The sequence below is a fragment of the Oculina patagonica genome, chromosome 8 (genome assembly GCF_052425735.1).
Source record: "Oculina patagonica isolate OP01 chromosome 8, crgOcupat, whole genome shotgun sequence".
NCBI classification, from domain to species: Eukaryota; Metazoa; Cnidaria; class Anthozoa; order Scleractinia; family Oculinidae; genus Oculina; species Oculina patagonica.
The window spans coordinates 8,739,080-8,760,599 of NC_135765.1; the positions used below are offsets into that span (position 1 = coordinate 8,739,080).

The 21,520-nt window shown below is 38.4% G+C and overlaps 2 protein-coding genes and 1 pseudogene across 2 annotated transcripts in view; 2 read left to right on the top strand and 1 right to left on the bottom strand.

Annotated features, from left to right (window-relative positions):
- Positions 1-1,523: 1,523 nt before the first annotated feature.
- Positions 1,524-4,090, bottom strand: LOC144663633 (uncharacterized). Its single transcript, XM_078524642.1, has one exon. It carries the CDS (start codon positions 3,622-3,624, stop codon positions 1,879-1,881), a length of 1,746 nt encoding a protein of 581 aa, XP_078380768.1. The 5' UTR covers positions 3,625-4,090; the 3' UTR covers positions 1,524-1,878.
- Positions 4,091-13,478: 9,388 nt separating this feature from the next.
- LOC144662568 (uncharacterized) lies at positions 13,479-15,984 on the top strand (annotated as a pseudogene).
- A 2,187-nt stretch (positions 15,985-18,171) lies between these two features.
- The window catches only part of LOC144663097 (uncharacterized), a 34,452-nt gene continuing 31,103 nt past the window's right edge, over positions 18,172-21,520 (top strand). Inside the window, exons 1-2 of the mRNA XM_078524030.1 lie at positions 18,172-18,238; positions 19,269-19,376. Coding sequence (XP_078380156.1) covers positions 18,172-18,238; positions 19,269-19,376 — 175 coding nt within the window. The remainder of the gene's footprint in view (positions 18,239-19,268; positions 19,377-21,520) is intronic.

Genomic DNA, 21,520 nt, shown 5'->3' on the forward strand with positions numbered 1-21,520 from the left:
TCAATTTCATAAAACTGTGCACTGAATTACATTGTTTTCTTTTGCATTCATTGATTCAACAAAGTTGCACTGCTTAGACTGAGGTTGCATTAAATGTTTCCATTTTAGATGTTTTACTTTCTATACTGTATCGAAACATTAAATCAACAGGTCAGGCACACTACTTAAAAAACTTCAAAATAGGTACTATAGTCTCTCAGAATAATAGAGGTACCCTTGTTGCTTACAATCCTTGAAAGAAGCTGCTCTACTCATCATTTCTTTTTTCACTTTTTAAAACTATTACAAAGGCTAGACAGAATCGTACAAAAAATAAGCATCCCCCCAGGAGATATTTAAACAGTTTTCATATCCCCCCTTTTTTTGCTCAAAAAATTTGAGAAACCCCCCTAAAATCCTCTGCCCCCCCCCCCCCCCCTGTAGGATACATAATGAATGCAGCCTTACTTCCAGGCCACAAAGGACTCTGGTCATGAATTCTGCAAATATAAACTGCGTTTTGGGGGGATATTTTAGGTTACCTATTCAAATAAAGTGCAATTCAAAAGAAATAGATTTAGCAATTTTCTTTTTGTAAACAAACGATGGTTTGAGCTATGCAGATGAACAAACACCAATCAAGGGAACTCCAGCTGTAATTGCGGATCGGCTCCTTTTCCGAAGTAGCACTTTTAATTTTCTCTTATTATATCTTTTGGGCTTAAGAATAACATAAAAAAACTACCCATATTTCGATGAAGGGCATATTTTTAAAATAAAAGGCGTCAAAATGTTAGATTTCAGATAAATTGTAATACTCGTAGAAATATATTCCTCCGGGTGAGGTAAGAGATTGTAGTGAATGAGTTCAGCTGTTTTTTTTTTTTAGATGGGTAATTTCCTAAAAGAACTACTAGCACTTTTCGAGGAAAACTTGCATATTAATAGATTTTCTAAATATAATTTAACTTGGCTTTTCTATATTTTTTTTAACTCCTCCCGACTTCTCGATATTAAACTTAAACGAACCCAGTCAGCCTTCGCCATTGTCGATACCAACGAAATTATGAAAACTGTCTGGCGTCGCGATGTCTTATTGCATTGCTGTACTGTTGTGTTACTGGAAGTCTGTCTAATTACCTTAAGCAGTTTCACAGTGATCTCTTTTGCTTAGACAAGCTTTGCCTTAAATAAAATACCGAAACTCTCGAACACTGTATGTAAAGAAAAACAAAGGCGTAGCTGACTAGGATCCTTTTAAAACTTAAATTTGGATAATTCCTCAACCTAAAACTTTACTTTCTTCCGACAAAAACTTAAATGTAGTTGTCATCTTATCATCTGTCAGTCTATTCTTCTTTCTATAAGCATTCCTTAGTTCATTTTGCACAAATTAACAAAACGAACCTCATCTAAGGTTTTTTTTTTCCTTCGGCCGCCCGAACAGGTGAAACTACATACTTCATGAAACTCAATCCTGTATTTGTTTTCACTCGCACTTGTCAATTTTTCTATAGATTTACAATGAGTTAGTTTAAATGCTCATCTATGCCATTGTAAGCCATCCAGTGAGCGGAATAAATTTTTTAACGAAGCAAGTGATTCCTTCTTCAATCTTGCAAATCCACTACAAGACTGCCCAAATTTAATTCGGTAACAATTCTGAATAAAATATCAGTGAAAAAGTGAAAATCACTGCTCTATTGCTTCAAAAGAATATCTTCAAGAGCACACTGAACAGCTATGTACTAGACTCTCAGCTTACGTACGTTTGCATCTACTGACTACTTCTTCGGGAATGGACGGAAAAACGCCTACAAGCAAGAAAAAAAATAAATTCGGCTCAAACACTTGGAGATTCTCTTAAATTTTAGTTCTTTTAAAGTATTTAAGCCACGATTATGAGCGAGAAATCAATTCACAAGCGTCCATTAGAATGTCAAGAGTGAGATCAAGAAACCCGACGGCCTGCTCTCTGCTTACGACGCGCTTATTGTAGCTATTTGTATAATACAACCTTCCGTTAATGGTGGCACATAGGAACCCAAAGACGAGCCCAGAAGGACGCAGAGTTACAGAGCCTGAAAGCCCATCAAAGCAGAATGGACCATTTTCTGCTGCCTTCCATTCCTGTCGCCCAAGGTTGGACAAGTTAAAGATTCTCAAATCTTGCTGGATTGGTGGTGCTTCCTTTTGCTTCTCAGCTGCGGTCAATTTCAGGTAGCAATGCTTCAGGAATTTGTGGTGCTGGCCAGTGAAGAACGCCCACTTAACTTGACGAGTACACTCTTGTGCAAACTTCCAGAAATCGTTGTTCTTGGGCGATACCTTGATTTCTGTACGTAGACTGCTCACACACAACACGAACTCGTTGCTCTCAATCTCGGGCCAACATTCCTTCCTTATATCAATGTTGCAGCTTGATTTGATGTACACGGGTTCATGGGATGTTTTGTCTCTTCCTTCGTGTAGTATTTTTGCCATGGCAATATGCGAGGCTGCAGTGATGGCTCCGTGAACGGAACACTTTGACATTTTGCATGCCTTGATTAATTCCTGTGTCTCTTCGAGGGAGTGCTCTCGATACACAACTGATGTCCTATCGGGTGCTTCTGGGTCGCGGGTAAACACTGGCGGGTAGGTGGTCAGGTAAAGATTCTCTGGTCTGGGAATCTTCAGTACGGCCTTTAAACGTGACACCCATGAAGACATGCTTAAAACCACTTTGTCCAACACAGAAGGAGTGCAACGATGTCCCATCAGAAACCCTGTGGATGGACGGAACTGCATGCTTTCGACTTGAACCACTTGGCCTTTGTATAACAAAGTTATGTAGCGAAAAAATTGCTCCAACATCAGCAGGATTGAACGACCGTCTGCAATAACATGAAGAAAGGTGAATACAATCGCGTTTTTGTAACCGTTCTTTGCTCCATCGACGTGAATTTCATCCAAAAGAATGGCACGCCACAAAGGACCGAAGTTTAAGTCAAAAGGTGTCTCGAACTCCCGCTCAAAAACAGGCTCAAGGTCACCAGCGTTAAAGTCCTTTGTTGCTTTAAAGTTGATTTCACTCGAGTCCACTTCAGTGAAGTATTCAGACACCGGTCCGCCATTTCGCGACTCTTTGTTTATTTTCATCCTCAAAAGTGGGTAGCGTTTAGCGAGCAATACCAATGCTTGCCTAACCATGTCGGGATCCAGGTGTACTCTCGACGTAATACGCAGAAGAACCACAACCTTTGGAATGTGTCGTTTGTCAACGGCATTGATAAGTCCTTTTTCCAAAGGACCAACTGGACGACTTAGCCTTCCGTGGTAAGTGGATTGCTGGATTTCTTCATTTTCCTCAGAGATAAGTATACTAGAACGCGACGAAAACTTGTCTAGAAACAGAATTACAGCGGCTAAAATGACAGCGATACAAACAACACTGTATGGATTGCAGCAAGAAACGATGTCGATAACATCGATGGCAAACATGTTGGCTACGGTTATCACGTCTGAAGTGCAGCGCACATGTACATGCACAAGAATGCTACTAGTGAGAATCACGCGCCCTTTATAGTGTTGGAGTATACCAAAAATGCGAATGTTGAGATTCACGCCCTTCAAAGTGTCGCCAGCCTTGCTACAACTGCACATTTGCAAGTAAAATCCACTTTGAAGTCAGCAATGTAAGAAGTGATAAAATCGATAAAATATGTAAACATTGAGTGCTCAGTACAAAATAAAACTTGCAATAGCTTTTAATATAACATTGCAGAGGAACGAAAATTAAATGCAAGAAAATTAAATGCATTGCATCCGGCCATATAATTGCTAATTGATTTTCTTGAATCAACGAGCCAAGTTTTAAAGATTGAAGCGCAGCCAGGATGAGACATAATAAAAATTAATAAAAGACGTTCACTGGCTAAAAATATTAAAATGTAAAAACCTGTGCGAATGGCTCAAACATTGCGAAACATGCGTGGTCATTCGACCATCGCATAGACTTTGAGAATTCTATTGTCATTGACAAAGGCTCTTTTCGCATTAGAAAAACTTTGGAGGCTTGGCACACCTCTGCTACTAAGCATGCTGACAAAAATTCAAAGCCTATTCTCATTCATAATTATGACGCGGAATTCAGAAGTGCGTGGATTACATAACCCCCATTTGTTTATAGATAGTTGCGTTAGGTAATGCTTCATCACCACGTGCACAATCGCCGTATTTAAAGACCCCTTGGCTTAGTTTCGGGGCATTTCGAAAGAGATACGCAAGCCGGGAACTCCGGGCGAATTTTCGACCCTCCAACCTCCCCTTCGGCGACGTAATACACAGCTATAGTGCTTTCTCACCCAGTCGTTCATTGCCTCGGCCACAATCTTTTCCCATATCTTTCCACGCCGGACAATGAGCGGCATAATTAATGAGTGAGAATGGTATACCATTCCAAGCCAATACTGTATTCTTAAAACAGCCTCTTAATTAGCACATTTTTACTTCGCTTTTGTTTTATTATTTTCTTTTTATCTCACCTTTCTTGTATATATTTTATTCATTTTGTATTCAATTTTTTATCCGTCGAAGGCTGTAGAGCGACAGCCGAAAGCTCATTATTTTTAATATTTTTAGCAAGAGAACCAAGTTTTATTCTTCAAATGACTATATTTTCAAGTAACTACACAGACTATGTAAAAATAAGGGTATTTGCCGCAAAGTGGGGGGCTTTACTACTGATATATTTTAGGGATATTTTAGGTTGCCTTTTCAAATAAAGTGCTACTCAAAAGAAAGGGATTTAGCAATTTTCTATCTGTAAGCAAACGATGGTTTTTAACTATGCAGATGAACAAACACCAATCAAGGGAACACCAGCTGAAATTGCGGATCGACTCCTTTCAGTAGCACTTTTAATTCCGTCTTATTGGATCGTTTTGGGTTTAAGAATAAGATCGTTAAACGACGCATAATTCAGTGGTGGGAATATTATAAAAATAAAAGGCGTTGAAATTTTAGAGCTCAGAAATACAGTAATTCTCAGTAGAATTATGATCCTGCGGTAACATACGAGAATGCAGTACTATTAATTTCCTTTCACCTACATTATGGAATGAACGACTTTCTTTCGTTACAATTAATAAAGTATATCATAGGTGACAAATTACTCCTTAATTTTGGCGCGAAATTTTAACGTTAATTTATAATTTCACATGTGAAATTATAAAATTGCCATGGCAACGTAGTTAGCGGCAAGATGGCGCCCGTAATACAGTAGAACCCCGATATAACGATATGCCAAGGGAGCAGAAAAATATATCGTTATATCGAGGTATCGTTATATCGAAACTCCCGATATAACGATATGGCCGTGTAATAGCCGAAAATATCGTTTTTGATCGGGGTAAACAAACATGTACTTTTTCACTGGATACGGAGGTTTAGAATAAAGTATCATTTTTGTATACCATCTAGGCCTTTCTCGATTATGCTAGCATTTTTTTCAGCATTTTTTGGGAAAACGAGCATTTTTTTTCGTTTTTTCTTGAAAAAGAATTGTCTGTCATTTTCTGTCATTTTTCATGACTGTGATCCAGATTTCAGCACTCAGAACTCAGAAGGATAAACAATCCTAAAGTTTCACAATTTTGATTACTTAATTTGATTGTTTTCTGTCTGTTTCGACTGTTTGTGCGTTGTGTTACTTATGTACTTGTGTTGTGTTACTTGTGTGTGTGCACCAACGGAAAAAAGGTATGGGTGGTCAGCGGGTAACTCTTTCTCTTGTGTGTACCCAATCTCGAGCCCAGAGTGTCTCCCGGCTCCGCGGTCCGTCAGCGGTTGGTCAGCAGTAGGGTCGCCGGTAGACACTCTGGGAAACTGAAATGTATTTCTCTTTCTCTATTGGCCCTCACAGAACAATAGAAATCAACACGGAAGTCTGAAAATCTTCCAGGAAGTAAACCAAACCGGAAACCCTGGAAAAACATTTTTTTGTTTTCCATGGTCAAATGTTCAGAAGTATCAGCTTAATTTTGTAAAAACACCTAAGAAATCGTGATATGGCTCTAAATAAATGAAGTATTTTCTAATTCTTCCCTTCTCTTTGAACGTAAAAGATACCATGAATAAAAAGGACTTCCTTTAAACGTCGATTCTGAACGAAGTTTTAAACAACAAACGACGGCGTCACCAAGGACAAGGTCGATTGAAAACTCAATTTATAGTTGACTTACTAATCTCGCTAGAACTACTGTTTTTATTCAAATCTCCGTTCCGGTTGAAAAACTGAATATGGCAGACAGTGCACGATTCAAAATAATTATAATGACGCAGAATTTGAACAAAACGCGTTGTTGTTTTGCTGAAGAAAATGAATTGTACAAAAATTAAAACACACGTGTGCACGTGCTAAGTCGCCAAAATGCTAATTACGCCTTTTGAATAGCGTTGACCTGTGTGCGTGTGGCCTTCAACGTCTTTATTTATATCACCGCCATTCAACGAGGAAAAAATTGTTTGCTTTAAAACATGCAACCTATCCTGAAAAGATGCGCTGTCAGCGAGAAGCCTTTCCAATATACAAAAGTCGCCAAACAAAAGTATGCGAAAGTCGCCAAACAAAATTTTTTTATGAACAGAACAATTGCTGGTTTGCAGCTGACGTCACAGCAGCCATGTTGGATGACAGAAACAAAGCGTTTTCCTCCGTTGGGAACAAAACGTTTTTATTATGCAAATTCCGCAAAAACATTTTTCATTGTTTTGTCATCCAACATGGCCGCCTTGTCACGTGGTTGCAATCCAAGAATAGCTTGTTTGTGCGCTGTGTATTATGTAAGCTGTCCTCGGCAAAACAACAACGGACACACGCACGCAGTCTTCACGGACGGAATCCTGGACGGCTAACAACACCATTGATTTTAAAACAAACATAGCAGAATGCCCAAGAAAGGGACTAAAGGGAATCAAAACACCAGACGCATTTTTGTTAACTCTCTCTTTTGTTAACTGCAGGACGTTATTGTTACTTTTGTTGAATCAATAAACACCAGTAATACTGTAATTCAACTTTTTCGATTTACTTCCCGGTTCTGGGAAATTTACTTCCGCTTGGAACTACGAGCATGCGCAATAAAAACCGGAAGACCAAGGTTCAACCTGGAATCGACCTGAAATTGATCTGATCGATTCCAGTTTCCCAGAGTTCATCCCATACCGCTGACCGACTGGATGAACCCTGGGCTCGAGATTGGTGTGTACCCAGCGCATGGTAGTGCTTCAAATATGACTGTTTAGTTGCTGTTGGCTGGAAAAGTTTTAATTCTGACCCAAGTTTTATAAACAAATAATTATTAAGTATCACCTGTTGTTGATATGAGCATATAATGTAAGAGTTTGTACGTTTTGTTTGAAACAAAACAAAGCACTCTTTGGAATTCAAGTGGCATTTTTTAAAGAAATCAGGCATTATTTTAGCATTTTCTTGGCTTAATGCGAGAATTTCTTGTAGCATTAAATGTCAATTTTACTAGCATAATCGAGAAAGGCCTAATACCATCGTACAAAGCTGTTATCAGAAACGTTAGAGATTACTCGATTACTGTTATGCTACTGGATTAAGTTCGATGTTTTGCTCAAATTGTGACTGTGTACTGAAAATATCTTTATATCGGGGAAGATTTTAAATTCTCATCGTTATATCGGGAATATCGTTATATCGAAGATCGTTTTATCGGGGTTTTGTCCCATACATTTTACTGTAACTTTTGCCGGGACATAGAATATTCATCGTTATATTGGGAATATCGTTATATCGAGGATCGTTATATCGGGGTTCCACTGTAAAAGATGTTTTAAAGCTTTTAAGCTTTAAAAACTGTACATTTTCGCTTGAATTTCATCTTAGCCAGCAAGCCTTGGCCATGTAATAAAACTTTTGATGATACTTTATATTTCAAAACGTCAAAACGTCTTCTAGACTTGAGCCAATTACATAAATGGCATCGAGCGAATTTTTAAGCGTTTTAAACGGGCACCGTTTTCAGTTCATTCAAGACGAACTACGGTCACTAGTAATGTGAGAAATAATTGACAGTTGATTCATCTTTGACACTTTTTGTCAACAGCAAAAAGGAATCTCTAAAAGGTTTTCTTCAAAGACTAGCAAACTTGTGAACTCAAGGCAAAATTTCTGCTTTCAACTTTTCAAAGCTCGGAGTTCGCGAGGCAATATACCAGTCAAAAACCTACGATTGCAAGCGTAATTTGTCACCTATGATATTAAAATGTAATCAAATGGTATACTCGTGAAATTAGGAAATAATTTCACTTGCATTTTGTCAAAATGTTAATTAGCATTTTGACAAAACGCGCGTGAAATTATTTCCTAATTTCACACGTCACCATTTGATTACCAATACTAATTAATTTAGCTGTTGAGTTTCTTAAATGGCTTATGTCTTCTTCAAGCTTGTTTAGTCCAGTTAAATGCTTCGAAAGGGGAACGATGCTTGGCGTATTATTTCTCACTGTAGATTTGTAATTAAGCTGATTTTTTTTTTTGCTTTGTAGTGGCCTATGAACTCTGATCACGCGCGCAAGTCACACCACCCCGTGACGTCATCTGTGCGTCTGTTCTCTAATAGATGACAGGCATCAACGAATTACAACGCGCGCAAAAGCTCGGTTATTCTATAAAGCAAAATGTGACACCAAGTAAAGGCAAATTAAGATCTGTTTATGAGTGTTTTACTTTTGAGCTATAATATGGAAGAGACCATTTAACTTTAAGTCACTAGTCAGCCTCCCCAATGAGAAAAATGTTACGCGGTTCCTGAAGCTAACCGACTGTGATTAATCGAAATGTGAAAAATTAAGGGTATAGAATTTAACAAATTCAAAGTAGCCTACTTCGTTAACAATCTATTGTATTTAACTGAAATTTTGTCCGTCAAGCTGTTACAGATTGTTATAACATATTTGAGTCCTAAAACGCTCCTTGTTTCTATTCTCTCGTTAAATATTACAATAAATGCAAATTTAGGACGTTACAATTCCATAGGGGTTCACCTGTAAATCAAAAGCTCATCAACTATGAAAACAAAGGTTGTTCACGCCATTTCCGTAAAAAAATCCGAAAATTTCGGATGGAATATAAGTGGAAAGACAAATTTGGCCTTCCCAAAAGGAAAATGGGACTTCTTGAATGGTAGACCAAAATTCCTACACGCAATAAACAGTATCCGCTTTTTCCGGGTTTGAGACAAGTCAATAATTTAATCTTTTGATAACAGCTCCTACTCTTTGTACGGTCGAATTTCCCAAAATGCAATTGATTTCGTTCTTTTGAAAAGTTCCGAGTCGTGCATAGCAGCGAGATTTGCCACTTGATGAGTATTTTCCTTGACAAAGCCTGGTACATATTCACATCTTAAACATCCTCGGTCCATGCCACAGCCATTATGACAAGTTTCATTATTGGCTTACAACTGTCCACAGCAAAATGTGTCAATTCATATTGAATTAATATCAATTGTGAAATTATCAAAAAACATTTATCTACATCCTATCCTGACGCCTAACTAATTAGGGCCTGTTTATATGGAAGAGGGTTGTCCCTGGTAGGAGGGTTACCCTCTCCCCTGAGCCATCTTTTGCCAAGCGTTTAGGGCCTGTTTATATGGAGGAGAGTTGTCCTCTCCCTGGTAAGAGGGTTACCCATACCGAGCCACCACGGGCGAGAGAGCTTTTCATACGTTTCTTTATAAATAGCTGCGAACCCTTAACATGAGAAATTGCTAAGTTGGCTCGGGGGCAGGGTGACCCTGGGTGGAGGGTTACTCGCTTTGAAGGTTGCTTTGAAGGTAGGGAGCGAGCCAACTTTTTCTCCATATAAACAGTTTGGTTATGTTTACCTCGCCTACCAGGGACAAGTTGACACATACGGAGCATGCGCAAACACCATATAACGCCAAAACAAATTGCAGATAAATTGAAATCGAAGTCGGCGGTAGATTTGTCCAAAAAATGGTCTTGGTCGATGTTTCAGCGTTCCTGATTTTAGAAAAGGCAACCATAATAAATAGTTTGTTGAAGGTTTGTCGCTGACTGTGTTTTGATGTTATTTTTTCAAGACGTTTCGGCTATTGCTTAAGCCTTCATCAGTTAAAAAATCAAAGCTTTCACACGCGATTTAAAAATAGCAGGACGTTAGCGCGCGCTTTAAAAATAACGTGTAAAAGTTTGAAACAAAAGAAAACGTGGCGCGAAACTCATGCGCGTGACAAGGACTTGTAAACCTCTGGGATGACAGCATGGTCGTTCCCAGAGTGCGTATCCTTTATGGACAACCAGGCTTCCAAAAAGAGTCGCTTGTGGTAATTTCGCTCATGTCCAACTACATTGACGGCATTGAAATCCATGTGGTGATTATTTTCATGTACATGACAGGAGATCTTTGAGTCATGGTCGAACATGGCCACTGCTCGTTTGTGTTCCGCAATCCGGGTCTTTATAGCCTGAATTTCAGACATCCCTCTGTGCTCGCCTACTTGCCAGAAGGAACGTCTGAACACATTCGGGCCTAATGCCGTCCGGTGACGTCACTACACTTTGGTGTTAATTCATGCGGAAAAGTTTCTGTCGAGGCCATGAAATTGTGAAAGAAAAATCGCTTAAATAAAGGATTACAGGGTATAAAATTGTTTTAATAGTAAACTATTAAAAACCTTGAGACAAATGAATGATATTTTAATCGACTGCAAGCTATATACTTTTACGGAAGCGATTTAATCTAAACTGATTTGCTTTATCTAGCGATCAAAATATAATATGTTACGCAACGGACAAATACAACACACTCGTGAGTACTTTAATAAATAAATCAATTTCGACGGTTTCAGAGGCATCAAGAAACGGAATTCAACCAAAAATATCCTACTTGACCGTGGGCACTGAGTTCAGAAATCACTGGCTCATCGAGGCTGCAGGACATAAGCGTCGAGCGGCTTTGTTGACAAAACAAGATTACATATAAATTTGGCAAAACACTGCACTGCATGTCGAAGCGACGAATGCCGCCAAATTAAAACCTACCGATTTCCATTACTATTCTTCATCCGTAGGTAAACTAATAAAGTAATAAACTCAAGGTAAATGACTAATCAATTCATTTCTGGGAAGGTGAACTCTTTCGAACTCTTTCCAAACGTTTTCAAATTACAATCCTCGCGCGGTAAAATTCAGTCATAATTTCACATAATTATGCAAATAATTTTTAAATCAACCAATCAAAATCACTACCCGGTTTTCGGGTAGTGACGTCACCGGACGGCATTAAGCCCAAATGTGTTCAGACGTTCCTTCTGGCAAGCAGGCGAGCACAGAGGGATGTCTGAAATTCAGGCTAGGGTCTTTAATGGTCGCTCCGTTTGACCGTAGTATACAAAGTTACAGTTGGTGCAATTGATTTTGTAAACTACGCCAGATCTTGGGCGGTCAACATCATTTTGAGCCTTTGGGCGCGGAAACAAACTGTTTACAGTTTTTAGCGGTTTGTAGGCGACTTTGATCTCTTGTTTTCTCAAAACGCGGCCAATCTTTTCGGAAATGCCTTGAACATAGGGGAGTACCACAAAGCCATTAGTTGGTAAATCTGCTGGTGGTTTTGACAGTGATCTCTCACACTTGTTAATAAAAGATGGTGGATAGTTGTTCTCGCGCAACACCGACTTCAAAATGTTTTAAAACAACTCTCGCAGTCTTTTGAACCGACAGGGCCAAATAAAAGTCAAATCACTAAAAAAAGTAGACTAAACAATATCTAGCTTGTGTAAATATAAGATATTTGCCTCGCTGTATTCGTGTTTTGCCAGCTTGCCAAACATCATGCAAGTCATTATACAGCGCAATCCCGATCTCTCGACCCTTCAAGGAAAACGAAACTTGGTTTGAGAAATCGGTGTTAAAGTTACGCTCTATCGGAAACATATCTTAAACGGGAGCCCGGTAACGTATTGCTTCGATATATTTCCTAGACCAGACGTGGTCATATTATCAGACAAGCTCATTATTGTGTCCAATTGTTTCAACTATGCATCAAACCCAGCAAAACAGTTTTGAGATAAATAAAAAGTCGGAGTTACTATCCTTAGAATTCAACTTATGCAAGAAAGAATGTTAAAAGCTTCTGACACTTTCTCAGTGTAAAATTAAAGACATAGTGCTATCGGTGGAGCGAATTAACCTTTTTTGGGATCCTCTAAAAATGCGTAATCAACCCTACACGCCATATAAGTTTATACGCTTAACAATATTTATCAGCTAGTTTCCTGATGCATCAGATAGAGATATTGCTTTAAATTGCAGAAAAGCAGAACGCACCGAAATATGACTATAAACTGGTTCCAGGCACACACAAATACAACATAAAGAAGGCAAGGCCGAGAAGCGTAATCATTGTAAAAAACAAGTTTTGGTTTATTACAAGAAAATTTGATTTAATACAATATTTCGGCTCTATTACAGAGTCATAGTCGTGTGATGTTAAATTTTACAACAGGAAACTTAAATATCTAAGGCGTGTTGATGTTACGTAATAAACGGTATAGAAATATTGGTAATCAGAGAAATAGTTCTAACTCTCTGGAGGCTTTGATATGAAAAGCTTCCTGTAATAGAGCCGAAATATTGTATTAAATCAAATTTTCTTGTAATAAACCAAAACTTGGTTTTTACAATGATTACGCTTCCCGGCCTTGCAATTGCCTTCTTTATGTTATACTCTAAACACACAAATACATCATGTAATGTACTGAATTCGGTCGCGTTTAGATTCCCTTGAAAATAAGAAACTAGAAAAAACATTGACATTTCTTGCATTGTAGCTCATTTAAAAATTGTCGTATATTGCGTTCAGGAATGTTAATTTTAAATGTTCAAAAGATCACGTCCGTGGGTTATGGTAGAATTTGATCATTCTGGGTTTTTTTCTTGTTTTGTCTCAAGAACAAGCTTCTTTTTTTTCTCAAAACACAATCGTGTTAATTAGTTCGCATGTTTTACAAAAGCCCAGTTAACTCTGTATTACTATGCATAGTTCTTCTTATCAATACCCTTATCTTTTTTATAGTTGGTATAATTACTTGAAAAGATAGTCATTTGAATACTTAAATTTGGTTCGTTGATTCAAGAAAATCAATTAGCAATAATGTAGATGCAATGCATTTAAATTTTTTGCATTCAATTTATTCCTTAATTGTGTTCCTCTTCACAATTTAGAGCTATTGCCAGTTTTATTTTGTAGCGCTCAATTTTAACATATTTTATCGCTTTTATCACTTCTAACATTCCTTACTTCAAAGTGGATTTTACTTGCAAATGTGCAATTGTAGCAAGGCCGGCCGGCGACACTTTGAAGCGCGTTAATCCCAATATTTGCATTCTTTGATATACTCCAACACTATAAAGGGCGCGTGATTCTCACTAGTAGCATTCTTGTGCATGTGCGTCGCACTACATGCATGACACCCGTAGCCAACATGTCCGCCATCGATATTATCGACTTCGTTTCTCGCTGCAATCCCTACAGTGTTGTTTGTATCGCTGCCACCATTTTAGCCGCTGTAATTCTCTTTCTAGACCAGATTTCGTCCCATTCACGTATACTTATCTTCGACGAAAATGAAGAAATACAGCAATCCACTCAACGCGGAAGGCTAAGTCGTCCAGTTGGTCCTTTAGAAAAAGGACTTATCAATGCCGTTGACAAACGACATATTTCAAAGGTAGTGGTTCTTCTGCGTATTACATCGAGAGTACACCTGGATCCCGACATGGTTAGGCAAGCGTTGGTATTGCTCGCTAAACGCTACCCACTTTTGAGGATGAAAATAAACAAAGAGTCGCGTAATGGTGAGCCGGTCACTGAATACTTCACTGAAGTGGAAAACCCAACTATAATCAACTTTAAAACAGTAAAGGACTTAAACGCTGGCGACCTTGAGCCTGTTTTTGAGCGGGAGTTTGAGACACCATTTGACTTTGACTTCGGTCCCTTGTGGCGTGCCACTCTTTTGGATGAAATTCACGTGCATGGAGCAACGAATGCTTACAAAAACGCGATTGTATTCACCTTTCTTCATGTTATTGCAGACGGTCGTTCATTCCTGTTAATGTTGGAGCATTTTTTTCGCTACCTAACTTTGTTATACAAAGGCGAAGTGGTTCAAGTCGAAAGCATGCCGTTCCGTCCGTCCACAGGAGTTCTGATGGGACATCGTTGCACTCCTTCTGTGTTAGACAAAGTTGTTTTAAGTGTGTCTTCATGGATATCACGTTTAAAAGCAGTGTTGAAGATTCCCAGGCCGGAGAATTTATACCTGAAAACCTACCCGCCAGTGTTTACCCGTGACCCAGCAGCACCCGATAGGACATCAGTTGTGTATCGAGAGTATTCCATCGAGGAGACACTTGGATTAATCAAGGCATGTAAAATGTCCAAGTGTTCCGTTCACGGAGCAATCACTGCAGCCTCGCATATCGCCATGGCAAAAATACTACACAAAAGAAAAGATGAAATGCCAAGTGCTGCCGTGTCTCTCAAATTGAGCTGCAACATTGATATAAGAAAGGAACCGAGATTAAGAGCGACGAGTTCGTATTGTGTGTGAGCAGTCTACGTACAGAAATCAAGGTATCACCCAAGATCAACGACTTCTGGAAGTTTGCACAAGAGTGTTCTCGTCAAGTTAAGTGGGCGTTCTTCACTGGCCAGCACCACAAATTCCTGAAACATTGCTTCCTGAAATTGACCGCTGCTGATCAGCAAAGAGCACCACCAATCCAACAAGATTTAAGAATCTTTAACTTGTCCAACCTTGGGCGACATGAGTGGCAGGCAGCAAAAAATGGTCCATTCTGCTTTGATGGACTTGCAGGCTCGGCGTCTTTGCGTCCTTCGGGGCTCGTCTTTGGGTTCCTGTGTGGCACCATCAACGGAAGGTTGTATTGTACAAATAGCTACAATACGCGCGTCGTGAGCAGAGAGCAGGCCGTCGAGTTTCTTGATCTCACTCTGGACGTTCTAAAAGGTTCTTGTGAATTGATTTCTCGCTCATAATCGTGGCTTAGATTCTCCCCAAGTTGTTGTAGTTATTGTTGTTGTTTTTTTCTGCTTGTACAAGTTTTCCAGAATCGCGTGTTTCGTCCATCCCCGTAAAAATTGAACTGTAAGCGTGCGTAAATAAGCTGAAAGTAGAGTGCATTCCTTTTCAGTGTGCTCAGATATTCTTTGTAAAGCTAAGCAATATAAAGCAGTGGTGTTAATACTTTCAACTACATTTTTCACTTTACTGATATTTTATTCAGAACTGTTACCGAATAAAATTTGGGCAGACTTGTACAGTAAAAACCCGCATTAAAAGAACAAGTGGATTAAGAACACTCAGGCTGAGATGTGGTCAAAAAAGTACCATATATACATAAGAACACATTCAGCTTGAAAAATAAAAATTGTCCTTATTATAAAAATTGTCTGCCAGTTAAGAATAAATATCAACGCTAAAAGTACATGACGTTTCGGCGACGACATGTCACCATTATCAAATGCAAATTTTACATGGTACATAACGATATTTATGGAAAAGAAAGTGTGAAACTAAATTACAATAAATGAGGCGTGAAAAACAGAAAAATGTGCATAATTAAGTAAACAGTTTCGCTGGAATGGAGTCCTTTTGAGTGTTCAGGGATGGTTTTTTTTTCCTAATTAGGAGCATCTCGTAAATTAGGCACTCAAACTTTCCGCGGCATTTCTTTAGGATGGCAAATTGGCTGTGAAGGTCGATCGGCTTTTGATTGTGTTGTTCTTGAAGGTGTTTACCAATTACGGAGTATCTGTCTGCCAGTTAGATTAGAATAACCTACTAAGGAACAGTACTAAGTAGATCAATATATGTGCTAGAACGTACCATTGCACACATAGAGTTTCCAGGTATGGGAATTAATGCAGTTAAGGTTAGCTCCATCAATAAATTAATTAAAATGTTGTGCTTGCACATTGATTTTATCTGTTGGTAGTCTGTGTAGTTTTTAATTTTTAGGAACAATTTTAAGAACACCTTAAGAACATTTTCAGGCTGATTTTGCAGCAAAACACCCGATATATAAGAACAAATACAGCCTGAACCGCCAAAACACGTGTTCTTTTATGTGGGTTTTTGCTGTAATGGATTCAGTCTAAGAGTGAAGAAAGAATGACTTGCAGAGTTGAGAACTTTATTCTGCTCACTTGTAGGCTTTCAGTGAAATGAAATGGGCAACAACCTTAGCTCATATTTAAGCTAACTCATTGTAAATGTATAAAAAAAATTGACAAGTGCGAGTGAAAATAAACAAATCGGACGTGATCGTATTTCATGAAGTAGTTTCAGCTGTTTGGAATACAAGGAATAAAAGAATCTTAGATGAGGTTCATTTTGTTAAAAAGTTGTATTTTAGAAATAACTTAACTAAGGAATACTTAGAAAGTAAAATAGACAGATAATAAGATGACGGACAAATAAAATGACAACCCCTCATAAGTTTCTGTCGGAGGAAAGTTAAGATTTAGTTTGAGGAAGTATCCGAATTTCAAATCGAGAACAAAGAAGAGGAAAGTTAAGGTGTAATAATATTCCAGAAATCTATTAATATGCGAGATTTCCACGAAAAGTGCGAGTTTTCTACAGTCCAAAATAAAGAGTACGATAGTTCTTTCAAGATAAGCAAATTAGCCATTTAAGAAACTCAACAGCTTTAATTACTCCATTAATTTTAACGAAAGAAAGTCGTTCATTCCATAATGTAGGTCAAGAGAAAATAATTTTCTCTTGTTTAGGTGCAAGGAAATTAATACTACAATCTCGTATGAGAATTACTGTGTTTCTGAGCTCTAAAATTTCGACGCCTTTTATTTTTATAATATTCCCACCACCGAAATATGCGTAGCCTGTTCCAGGCGTACAGGCTAAAATATGCGTAGTTTTACGATCTTATTCTTAAACCCAAAAAGATCCAATAAAAAAAAAATGTGCCACTGAAAGGAGCCGATCCGCAATTTCAGCTGCTGTTGCCTTGTCACGGCACTCAGCTTGATGTCACATACGACGGAGAACTCAAATATTCAAAATGCTCTGTTTTAAAAACGAATGACACTATCGATCTGGAAATTTGCAAAAATATATATTTGTAGTTTATCTTTCGCCTAATGACAACGAAAATTTAGCAGGCCTAGTGAATTTTGATTTCAGAATTTTATGACGTAACATGAAAACCAAGACCCTACCTCAAAATTTCAGAAATAAGAAATTGGCTTTGATTTATCGTTCATGCAAAATAATATAAAAATCTGTAAGACAGATGTTTCGCAAAATAGGAAAATGTGATATTTTGCCGATTTTTAAAATAGCTCAAAATCTGTCTTACAGATTGTTTCAAAATTTTGGCTGTGGACGTGGTTCACCCCTTACATTTAATTGTGAAAGTTTCATAATAGGTTGTACGAGAAAATCTGGATCAAAATCTGGCTTTTACGACCTCCGAAGTGAATCAAATTGCGCGTGCGAGCGCGCGCTAATGTGACGCCATGCGTCGCGAGCGATAATAAAAGACAGAATTAAAACTTCTCTGTCGGCTGTTTATCCACCTTTTTTGTCGTATTGTTTTCCGTCCCAGGTTTCAAGACGTATCTGAAAGCATTTTGAAGTTTTCTTTTGTATAAAAATGTGGGAAAGCGCGGTAAAACAGATGGAACTCTTTTTCGTTTCTGTTTAGAGTTGCTAGCGCCATTTTAGCGCGCGCGAGCAATAATGACGTCAAGCAGAAAATCGTAGCGCGCGCCTTTGAGCCACGTAAAAACTGTATTCAGCCACCTTAAACTGCAAACGTTCACAATAAATCACCAAACGAAGATGTCACAGGTGTCTTTGATGGTTGCTCACCGGGCTACTTGAAAATGATTGGTCCAGTTGACAAGAATTGATTCATCTCGCAAATTCGTTTAGGCGTAAAAATTGCAATCATCTTTTAACGTAAGATAATTCTATCACCACAGTCGTTATCGCAGTTTCTGTGCGACTGCTGAGGCGACATTGTCTAAAAGAGTGGCAATTTTACCTACCTTCATAAAGCAGTACCTTGTAGTTGAATTTTTCCTGTTAGGTAATGAATCCTTGCCTAATTTTATCAACTGCCATGTTCTTGGCAATGTTGGATTTCGGATCCGGACAAGGTGTGTTCAGATTATGTTATTAGTAGTATATAATGTTGTTTTTAAGCCCGGGTTGTGCCTTCAATATGCCTTCCACTGCCTTCCCCTGCCTTCCCCCGCCTTCCCCTGCCTTCCCCTGCATTCGCTTTCCTTTGTTATTAAAATGTATACCTCTATTGTTATGTACAAGTGCCTTCCTTCATATTAACAACTGTCTTCCTCCTTACTAATGAAGAGATTCTGCATACTAATAACTGTCTAGCCGCTTCTTTTCATTTGTAAATCAAGAGAGGATCGTTTGCTTACAATGGAAACAATAGCGTGATTGCGCCTCAGTGATTTTAAAACTAAACACTATACATCAGGGACAGGACAACTTCCCTTAATTTTACAAACATGTTTCGACCGCTAAAGAGAATTTTTTTAACTGTGCAAAAAAATGTATTTTAAGATGCCGATCATTATTCAATAATACAAAATGAGGGTCACCAGACTGTTTTGAGTTAAAAGCACTAAAGAGAAAATTAAGGGTGTTTTTAACAGGTTATACCGTTGCTATGGCTACCAGTGACGTCATGAAAATGACACAGCTGTTCAGCAATGTTTTGGTATTCGTTTAATATCATTTTCGTAGCGGTAACTGATAAATGTTTGTATCACTTACCCATCAAATTATGAAAGCTGGAAAGCACTGAACATTGTTGTGACCCCCCTTAATTAAAGTCGGTCACCTATTTCCAGTTTCTTTTTATTTTGTTTTGTTTTTAAGCTTACTTGGACATCGATTAATGCACTAGAGTAACATCGCAGTGAATATCGCCTCAATTACTTTAAGAATCATTCAATGACCGAATATTCTCAGTGCATGAATGTGTGAGCTATACAATAATTTTTCGTGAAAAGATATGACCCATGTTTTGCAATGAGCAACATGAACAAAAGCCGATCAGTAATAATGATTTTTACGTTAAGTAAATTTGTGTTAGAAATTTTCCCTCTATAAGGTCTTTTACGCCTTTAAATTCCAGTTATTTAAAAATATGCATTGTAGGTCTTGGATGTGTATCTGTAAAGGAAGGCGATCAAGCATTCAGCAAAAAGATTAACATACCTGAGAAGAAGTGGATCGAAACACCGTCCGTTGTAGCAAAGGGGAACGGTAAAGTAGCAAATGTTGTGTGCTATATACTACACTGTAGTGTAGCTAGTTAGACCGAATACCTATTTGTGAAAAAGCGGGAAAAGAAGACAATCCGAATGCAAGTATTTTTTCTTTTATTCAGAGTTACGATAAAAATAATAAAATACATATGGGTTATTGACCAAGCGTGAGGTCAAGATGGCAGATTATCATATGACCCGTACGGACCCGCGCGCAATTTCCTTGGAAAACCATATGAAAAAAAGTCCCGTATGAGGGCCGTGCGCCTCGCTCTAGCATTGCCGGAAAAAGCCGTACGGCCCCACTAGAAAGGCGTACGGCCCCGCTACTGCTGCGAGATGCCGGAATTGGAACCAAATGATTCCACAGCTTTGAATTCAGATAAACGATAGTTAAGATTTTTCTAAAAGGCAAAGAATGTCCAACATGTTTATCAAAACTTTACTATCTAGAAAGCGATGTAGTTTGCAGGCGCAAAAATGAAAACAAAACGTGTTTAAACTTGCCAATTGATGAAGAAATACTCCTGACAACAACAATAAAATCGAAATAAAAGCCGTCAAAAAAAACCAACATAATCGGACAAAGACGTATCCTGGTTTGAAGTCATGATAAACATTGAAGACAAAATGCAAAAGCGAAGTAAACTCAAATTTCTCTTTCTGCTGCGTAATTTTTAATCACAACAAACAAAATGCGAGTACATGTTTACGACTAACCTGATAATTAAGAGGTTAAGCATGACGTTTACGGCAAACGGCAAACGGCAAAAATCGAACTTTTGGTGTCTGATTTTAGCCGTTTATACAATTTAGGGAAATTGTTTGCATTTACTGTGATTAAGGGATTTTTTTCCTATTTTTCGACTAGCTTTATTTAAGTGCTAAAGAAAAAGCGAGCAAAATCATAATTATTTTTGCCGTTTGCCGTAAACGTCATGCTTAACCTCTCTGTTTTCCGCTTGTTTTCACAAAGCATTTTAAGCACAATTTGGACATCAACTGTAATGCAGAGCTCAACATCGTCGAGGAACTAACGAATTCAAGGACTAAGCAGCAACAGCAGACGTTCATGAATCCTATGATCCGTGGTAAACAAAACAACTTGAAGCCGAAGGGAAACGAAGCGAAGCAAAATCCTGAACTGCCAGTACAATCCCTTTCCAAGTCTTTATGTAGTTTCGTAGATTAAGATCTAATGTTGTTTTTAATATCCAAAATCCTTCTTGGTGGAAAATTAATTAATCCTCTCGTTCAAACCAATTGTGAATTTCGGCTCAGAAGAAACGTCACTAAGTTGTTCAATCAGGATAAATTCCGTCTTCGCCGAGAGACGAGCAAGACTAGCAACGTCATGCAAATTCTTTGTTGTAGTCCTTCATAAACGTTTCCTTTGAAATTTCTTCTTACTGCAATCATGTACGAGGCATTTAGTCGGATTTAAATCTTCTTGGAATGGAGCTAAAACTTGAAGATTTGGTTGACAATTTTAACAGAAGTTTAAAAACTTTGTACGCACATCGGCAGTTCAAATGCACTTTACTGGCTTCCCAAACAAATTACGAGCTACCATTGGCTTTTCAAAATGCGCGCGAAACGGGCTGCCGCGTCTGTATCCACGAATAGAAAGAAAAAAAAAATTCAGTCAGGTCATATGATAAAATGCTTATTGACTGAGTTAAGGAGGGCCGGACGGGAAAGGATATCGAAATGGCTTAAATTGCAAATCAGCGTTGAGTTGGAAGCCTTAAAACAAGAATGTCCATTCCATCTGGCCGCCAGGTTTTGATTATTGGACGTTTTTCAGAGTATTTGCTCGCTTCTGGCGCTGTAGTGGTGCAAACCTGCCCTGACACGAGCTGAATATTGAAATTGTGATGTTGAGAGCGTTTAGGATTTATAAATTCACGGTAAAAGCCTGAACTTTCCTACATCATTGATTTAAATGTTCGACCCGACCTTATTCGACGTGTGCGTTGGAGGCTTCAGTGAAAAGATGTTTTAAAAGCTTACAGTGCCTGGTTCGTCGTGCCGTCCGCTTTCTCCATCAAGATTTACACTCGCAAACGGCAAGTTTGCCGAATTCTTTATTCTTCAGGTATGTCACTGACTTCTCTCCCTTTTCCGCCGAACAAAACCTAT